This window comes from Dioscorea cayenensis, unplaced genomic scaffold (assembly GCF_009730915.1).
Source record: "Dioscorea cayenensis subsp. rotundata cultivar TDr96_F1 unplaced genomic scaffold, TDr96_F1_v2_PseudoChromosome.rev07_lg8_w22 25.fasta BLBR01000482.1, whole genome shotgun sequence".
In the NCBI taxonomy this organism is placed as follows: Eukaryota; Viridiplantae; Streptophyta; class Magnoliopsida; order Dioscoreales; family Dioscoreaceae; genus Dioscorea; species Dioscorea cayenensis.
The window spans coordinates 87,462-96,681 of NW_024086873.1; the positions used below are offsets into that span (position 1 = coordinate 87,462).

A 9,220-nucleotide genomic window follows, 5' to 3' on the forward strand; every position below is an offset into this window, starting at 1 on the left:
CATTGTTATAAATAAACAAACCTATGATGACCAAAATGGGAAAAAATTATGAGGCAAAAACATTTTCACTGCTCATGCTATGCTTTATAAAAATATAATATAAATTTGATTTTCATTAATCATAGAACTTTGGATGTTTGGACATAAGATAGCATTAAAAAAATGACAACAAAAAAATATTATATTATATTTGTTTAAACAAAAGATAAAATGAAAAGGATAAGCGAAAATTCCAGAGCTTCCTTTCATTTTCATTAATTCTCTATGACAAGATTTCAAATAGAGCCAAATAAAATATCCTGGTTTACTAATCAATCAAGAAATGCATCATCATCAAATTACCTACACTTTTAACATTTTGTGACACATATTAATGAAAACTGAGTGTTTAGTGGATTACCCTAGAACTAAGCCAACTTGATTTTTATGAATATTCCATAATCTATGTGCTTAGAAAACAAGAGATGAAACTAACATCCTAGTTCCCACTATGTCTATGAGCATTTTAGTTCTTATCTATTTGTATAACAATGAGTACAAAGATTACTAAGACTAAGTTTAAGCAAGTGGTCAATTGGCTAATGATAAATTAAAAAGGTTAAGGTTGCCAAGCTAGCAATCACATGGACAGACAAGAATGGGAATTAATTAAGCTTAATGAGCATTAATACAACCACAAGGGTATTAATTAAGTTGTCTTAATGATGATGTATGTTGATGTCTTTGGAGACATTGAAGTTAAAGATCACTTGGAGAATGAATCTTTTGAATACTTTTGTCTAAAGTTTGTTTTTCATGTATTTCAAAAGATATTAAAATGTTAGCACATTTTAGCACATAGTCATTATTATATAATAGATATATTTATATATGTTTAATGAGTCTAAAGTTTGTTTAAGATATTTTGTAAATCTGATAATATTATTATTAAGGAAATACGTTTTTCATAAAAATATGCTTATTTTTAAACATGAAAAATTAATGTGTATTTCTCAATATATAAAACATTATAAATAATAATATAATAAATATAAACTCGACTCATTAAATGGAATAGATATCCATCTCCATCTTGGAGGCGGCTATACTTCATAAAATGATGTCAAAAAACATCTAAAGATAGTTTGTCTACATAGAAAATTATTATATATTATTTATTTCCAAAATACAAAATATATTGAAATTATGTTTATTTTTTTAAACTTTAAATTTTATATTTATGTTTCATACAATCTTTTGGTCTATTTGCTGAGTGTTATGTCCTGTTTCTGTTGCATTTTGTATTTAAAAATTTATAATTTGTGTATTTTTTTAATAAATTAAAAGATAATAATCATGCATCTTGGCCTAACAATGAAAATAGATAGAATAGTTAGTAAAGAGAGTTCCATGAAAAGTCTCTAGATGTTTTCATTTTTCCAAAATTGTAACTCCATGAAAAATAGTAATTTTTTGGTATTATGAAAACTAGTGACATTTTCATAAAATCTCTAAATATTTTAAAATTCATCCTTATAATAATAAATATAGTAATAAATATGAAAACATATTTTTCAAAAAGCATGACAAGGATGTATAATTGTATGTCCGTACTCAAAACTCATCCAAAACAGTAAGAAAAACAGGCAAAGATCAAAAATCAATCAAATCATCATTTGAAAGAACAAAAGAAAATTGGATTTATGTCATTAAAATAAATAAAAAAAGGACTTTTCCTCTCCAACCAATGAAACAATAGTCACTACCTTCAATTTTAAAAACATCATCATATCGAGATGAAATTTTATATAGAGAATTAGTCCAACTTATACTACATATAATTTCTAAGATATGCATTATAGAGAATTGAAAAGACTATTTTTTTTTTTAATTCATCAAAAAATAAAATATAAAAAATATTCAAAATTTTCGGCGAGGTTAGTTCAAGTGGTAAAAGTATGAATTGCTTTCCATGGTGTTGGTTCAAGTCATTGACATGAGAGAGATATATCATCATACAAAGTTTTCCGTATTTTTTGTAGATTAATTTAAAAGTTGTGACTCTTTAAAAATTAGTGGGTTAAAGGTCCAAAAAATTATTATTAAAAATCCAAATTTTAAAAAAATTTATTATTTTTTTTGAAAGATAATAAATAAACAAGTAATTTTATTATTTTATAATATTAAAATTATTCTTATTTCTTTTATATTTTTTCTAAAAATACAAAAGGAAAAATCTCATGATTGGAAGGAAAAAACAATCTAAAAACCATAGGAGACTAATTAAATCAAATAATTATTGGTTTTTCAAAATAAATGCTTCCAAATTGGTATTGTATTATTTTCATGTGGCATTCTTTCGTTCCAAATTGGTATTGTATTAAATATTTATTGGTTTTTCAAAATAAATGTTTCCAAATTAGTTTTATATTTATTTTATTTTTAAAATATTTTTTGTATAGTAGGCTTGTATCCATGTTTTCATATTTTAAAAATATATATTTTAAAATAAACTACCTCCAGTCATATTTTTTGTTCTTTCATATATGACCGTCTAAAAAATTTGTGAAGTATTAAATATTTTTTTCAAATCTACCCTTAGTATCCAATGTATATTTTTACCATTTCCAATAAATAATGAAGGAGGTTAGGGATGCAAGTTGAACGAGTGGTGCGGGGCAGGGAATGGGATCTCTGTCCCCCTTTCCCCCACCCCAAAATTCCCCGTGGGCCCACTCACTTCCCGAAACATCAAGATGTGGGTTACAAGTATATATATATATATATATATATATATATATATATATATATATAAAAAAAGTTAAGATAGTATTTTAAACTCAATTGTTTTAAATTAAATTTTCATTAAATCTAAATGTTATATTTCACCAAAATATTTTTAATAGATACCAAAAATTATTTTTTTCAAAAAACAAAATATTTGATCAATATATAATTTATATTTGTTGCTAGGGAATCCCAACATAGTGTGGGATCCCCAGGAGGATTCTCTATTCCCCGGCCCCGTTAGACAGGGAAGAATTTTCCTCCATTCCCCACCCCAAAGAGGGATTTTGGAGAATCCCAGCTCTATTTGGGGCTGTCCTCAAGTGGAGTAGAGATTCTGCTCCCCCACTTGCATCTGGCAACATTTTTTAAAAAAAGTACAACATCATTTTGAGATAGAAAATAAATAAAAATAATAATAATTGAAATAAAAAGGGAAATTTATGAAATATTGAGATTATTAATTAAGTTTATCACATTCTCTTAATTCGAATGAATTGGTTAAAATAAACATGTAAATAGAACTAGAGGAAGTATATTTTATATTTTTTTTTCTAAGTTCTCATTTGAGTATTAATTAAAACTTGTTAATTTAGCTATTTTATTTGAATAAAGTATAAATGGGAAAACATTAAATTTTCCCATTAAAATTTATGCTTGTATTTTTTTTCTTCTTTACTGTGGGATGTTGGAAGAAACTGATAATTTTTTTACATTTTATTAAATTTAATTTTCTTTCTATATATTTAAATTTATATCATTGTATTTTTTAAAATAAAAATAAAATAATTTAAAATTTTACATTAGCAAATTATATGATTTTTCATATTTTAAAATAATTCTATAGTACATGAAAAAATAGTTTCTTTTTTTTTTGTTCTCACTGAACTAGTTTAAAACTTATTCTTATAATAATAAATAGTATTAAATATAAAAACTTATTTTCCATAAAGCATGATAAGGATGCATAACTGCATTTCCGTACTCCAATCTCATCCAAAACACTAAGAACATCAGGCAAAGATACAAAAAAAATCAAACAAGTCATCATTTAAAAGAACAAAAGAAATTTATTTTAAATTGGATTTATTAAAAAAAAAAGGACTTTCATTCTCCACCTAATGAAACATTGTGAAATTGTTTGTCACCGCCTTGAATTTTAAAAACATCATCATATCTAAATGGAATTTTATATAGAGAATAATTTCTAAGTCATCAATTATAGAGAAGTAAAAAAAAAAAGACTATTTTTCTATAATTCATCAGAAAATAAAAATATTAAAATATTAAAAACTTTCTACAAGATTGATTCAAGTCGCAGAGGTATGAATGGCTTAAGTAAGTCATTAAGGCAAATCTGTCATTTTATAAAGATTTCAGTATTTCATGGAGACTAATTTAAAGTTTATGGCTCCTTAAAAAAAACTTACGGATTTATAAGACAAAAAAATATTTTTAAAAACTTACAAATAAAATAAATTTTAAAAATTTATGAATTTTTTTAAAATAAAATATAATTAGTAATTTCATTATTTTTTAAGATAATACATGATTGATTATTGACACAATGGACAAGCCAATGCCACGGTCATGTACATGAAGAGCTCTGCTAAAGAGTCATGACTCTACTATCAGAAGCACGCTCAATAGTCATACGTCCTCACTTTTCATAAAAAAGGGAAGTCAAACTCACATCTTATTTTGATAAAAAAAAAATTTAAAGTAATACTGGGCCTATCCTTTAATTTGGTAGATGCATTAGTTAACAAAAATATAGATAAATAAATATAAATGTGCTTTTTACATAATAAATATAAATTAAAACTAAATAAATAAAGATTGGTAATAAAAAAAGAACCTAAAAGCTATATATATATATATATATATATATAAAGTTGTACAGCGAACGAGAACAATCTAGACTTTCTCTAGAAAACAAGTCCTCATTCACAGTGTGAAAAGCGCGGGAAGCTACTCACGAAGTTTCCCGCACATGCGGTTCACGGTCAGGTCTTTGGCGCACACCTTACAGTTTTACGAAAATACCCCTGCAGTCAATTCAAGGAGCCGGGTCAGTTCCGTCATTTTGGGGAGCCGAAGCAGCACTCCAACAACCAAAAAGTCTTTCATAAACGAAGGGGGACCGGGCCATCTCAGCGAAAGCCACGGTGACACGTGTCTTTTATAGCCCCCTCGTACTTACGCACGTGCGAGTCTCACACCGGGTCCAAAGCCGACAACGAAGCGCTTAAACGGGCCGGGTCCAGATCCGTTGAAACCGAACCCGGATCCGACTTTTTCCTCCCTCTAATTTCTAATGTATATATTTTATTACACAAATTATGATACAACATATATCCTCATAAATTTCTCTTTATATATATATATATATATAGTGTATTTATTCAAATGCACTGGTAATTATTATTAGTAAATAAATAAATTTTATTTATATACTTTAAAATTTTCCTCATAAATTTTTTTATTTTTCAATATACTCAAATTAACCCTGCAACGGAAGAGAATTGAACCTCTCTCGATATCCCACATGGACTACTTTTAAATTTATAAATTTTTATAATATTTATTTTAATGACATGTGAATAAAATATATAAGAGAACATGAGTAAAATTGAAGTTAATATCTCAATACACATATATTTTTATTTTGCATGAGCTAAATTTTAAATTTATTTTTTTGATAAAACACAAATACTTTACACATTTAGCGGTGGTGCTAATAAATCAAAAAGTTGATGGAAAATAAACAAAAACAATAATTTGTCTTATTCGGATCGGGTTTGTTGCTAGACCAAACCCTGGATCCGACCCATTGAGAAACCCGTTAAAATGACTGACGTCAGTCATGAGCCCTAATTCTTCTCATGCGAGATGGTCATGGATCATGATGATGGTATGATATACCAACATGACAACCATCACCATACCATCATATCCCATCCTCCTTCCTCCTTTCCTCCTTCCTCCCCCTCTATTTATATCCCCAAATGCCTCCTTTTCCTTCCCTTAACTGCTTGTCAACACAAATCAAGACTCCTTGTGAAGAATACCTAAAGTTTTAGAGTGAGCGAGTAAATTGCCAATGGGCGAGGTGAGCCATTTTTCAGCCTTTAATTATTATTAATTATGAATTTCTTGATATTATTGTCGTTTATTTAATTAATTTAATTTTTTTCTTCAGAAAGGTGAGGATAAGGAGAAAAAAGGAGGAGATGGAGCAAAGAAGGAAGGAGGCGGCGGCGGTGGCGGTCCAGTTACCGTCGTTCTCAAAGTCGACATGCATTGTGAGGGATGCGCCAAGAAAGTGAAGAAATCCGTTAAAAACTTCGAAGGTAAACTTACCGCGAAGAAGTCCACTTTTTTTTGGTTTTCATTTTCTTGAATTATTTTGGAAAAATTGAATAAATCCGGCGATAAATCAGGTGTTGAATCGGTGGCGGTGGATCATGCCAGTAACAAATTGACGGTGATTGGGAAGGTGGACCCCGCCAAGATCCGAGATCGTGTGGAGGAGAAGACTCGCAAGAAGGTGGAACTCATCTCCCCCAAAGATCAGCCCAAAGAAGGACAATCCCTCGTCGGAGAAGAAAGCCGACGCCCCCGCCGCCGCCGGCGGAGATGGCAAGAAACCTGATGAGAAGAAGGCCAAACAAGTAATTTCACATACCTTTATAAAAAAGGAGAATTAATTTAAATTTTATTTGTTTATTTATTTATTTGGAATTAATTTAGGTGACGGCGTCGACGGTGGTGCTGAAGATAAGGTTACACTGCGAGGGATGCATATCGAGAATTCGAAAAACGATAATGAAAATTAAAGGTAAATTAATAAATGAAAAAAATTAGTTAAAATTAATTTTTTTAAAAATTTTGAAATGACGAGAATGGCCTTGGGGAAGAAGAGGATTTACGGGAATGACCTTTGCAGGGGTGGAGAACGTAGGGTTTGACTCGGCGAAGGATCTGGTGACGGTGAAGGGGACGATGGACGTGAAGAGCTTGCCGGAGACGTTGAAGGAGAAGCTCAAGAGAAGCGTTGAGATCGTGCCGGCGAAGAAGGATGACGGCGGTGCTGGTGGGGACAAGAAGAAAGACGGCGGTGGCGGTGGCGGAGGCGGAGGCGGAGGCGGAGGTGAGGAGAAGAAGGAGAAAGGCGGTGGCGGTGATGAGAAGAAGAAAGACGGTGGTGGTGGTGGTGGAGAGGGAGAAGGAGAAGGCGGCGGCTGCGGCGGTGGCACCGGCGATGGCGGTGCCGGTGATGGAAGCGAACAAGATGGAGTATTACTCGCCGTACGGTGGAGGTTACCGCATTGAGATGGTTCATGCGCCGCAGTTGTTTAGTGATGAGAACCCTAATGCTTGTTCCGTGATGTAAAGGAGCGGTGAGGTTACCGGAGGTGATCAGAATAATGAGGGTATAATAATATTATAACAAAATTAATAATAAATTAATAATAGTATATATATATATATATTTAAATGTAAATAAAAAAAATTAGGTGGGAAAGGTGGTGGTTGTGTTTGGTTCGATTTTGTAATTTTTTTTTTTTTGTTTATTGTTTAATTGAGGTTAAATGAGATCAATGTATTTGTTGTTCTTTCCTTTTCTTTTCTTTTTCCTTCTTATTATTATTATTATTATTATTTATTAATGTGGATGGATTTTGTGTCAAAACATGGTGGGTGGAAGTGGTTTTTGAATTTTAAATTGTATTATTTTTAATTAGAATTAAAATGAAAAATAAAATTAAAACTAGGGGTTGACATAGCGAAAAGGATCAAAACTTTGGGATCCCTTAAGGTATTGCTTGTAATTTGAGAAAAGTAGTTTGGTTCGTAGAATGACATATTACTACGAACGCATTACCAGTAGTAATACTGGATGTGAATATTATATAACGGGAATATTAGTGAATCGATATAACCAGCGTTTGGTTAGGAAGTTTTATAACCTGGGAATAATTCATTACTGTGTCTGGTTCGCCATGGTAATCAATGGGTAAAAATATAAAAAAAATACCCGAAAAATACCCTCTTTAATAAGGGCTTTTCTTCTTAACCTGAATTTTAACTTAATCAAGATTAACTATCAAATTTTGAGAAGCCTCAAGTGTTTCCCCTGAATCTTGCTTTTTGAAGATTAGATTTCATAGTCATGTGATTATCATGATATATGGGGATTGAATACAGAAATGCCTCCTGAACAAGAATGTTTCATCAAACTCAGAAAGGAGATTGATGGAAAGATATATGGAGCAATGTATACAATTATATGGCTATGCGAACCATGATGTATGGTAAAAGGAGATTGATTCATGAAAATATAAAAAGGGCTATATTCTATCTCCATCAATCAAAAGGCCATCTTCTCAACAAGAAAGAATACAATGAAGCAAGATTCAAATCAAATATTTTTATCATTATCAGAAAAAAAGAATCGAATCAAATAAACATAGGAAAAGATGATGATGGGTATTTGGGAACAAACCGGGATTGAAAGGAAGTTAGATGGTTGTCGAAATCGGGTTGCTTTTGCTTCCGAGGAAAACCTAAAACGCTCCAGAAACCCTATCGGGAGAACGAAACACCATATGAAAACAAATTTCGCATATTAGACCCTGTATTATGTTTAAAATTATTTTTTAAAAACAAGGGTATATTTGACCCAAAAAATTTATTAGATTACGATGAACTTGGTAATCTCGGATAGCCACCTAATTTGGTGGTAATGAGATTACCAAGTTTCTTTGCAATATTCTAATGTTAGTAATCTTGAGATTACTATCCACATTACCATTGTCTCTAACCAAAGCGTGGTAATCTTTTTGGATTACCGCATGTGACAGCGAATGTTTTCACATTACCGCCAACCAAACGGCCCCTAAAGGTAATGACTTAAGGTATGGTTGGTTACTAATCACTCCTACCATATAGATAACTATGGCTTTTCTTGCTTCTTTTTTTGTTTTTTAAATTCTAAATTATATATATATACATATATATCTAAGAGAATTTTTTTTGGTGATATTTTTTTTATTAATTTGGTTTTCTATATTGTCTTTGTTGTCAAGTGTTTGAAATATTATTCCAATGCATTTAATCAAGGAATGAAAGAAAAGAGGCTTATTCTATTAAAAGGATAACTAAGACACTTGACAATTTCTTTGTTGGCTAATATGTCTAGAAGCATCTCACACCTTTAAATTATGTCCAATTTGGAATGATATAAATATACATATATGCACACAAAGTGATATGTTTCAATTTAGGGTAGGACAAAAACTGAAATGGTTAAATTTTCTTTGAGTCTTTATGGTTATTTAAGTAACAATAAGATAAAATTGACTTTCATTAAAGAGAGAATTAATACACGCATCATTGAAAACGAAATGAGGGACTTGAAATATTTTAATGTAATTTGAATTAGAACTTA

The 9,220-nt window shown here is 30.3% G+C and overlaps 1 protein-coding gene across 1 annotated transcript; it reads left to right on the forward strand.

Annotated features, from left to right (window-relative positions):
• Positions 1–5,723: 5,723 nt before the first annotated feature.
• On the forward strand, positions 5,724–7,385 carry LOC120254542 (heavy metal-associated isoprenylated plant protein 3-like). Its single transcript, XM_039262642.1, is given in 7 exon segments — positions 5,724–5,878; positions 5,969–6,119; positions 6,210–6,337; positions 6,339–6,440; positions 6,520–6,607; positions 6,716–6,981; positions 6,983–7,385. Coding segments are annotated over 7 exon segments (924 nt in total). The 5' UTR covers positions 5,724–5,869; the 3' UTR covers positions 7,163–7,385.
• The last annotated feature ends 1,835 nt before the right edge of the window (positions 7,386–9,220 follow it).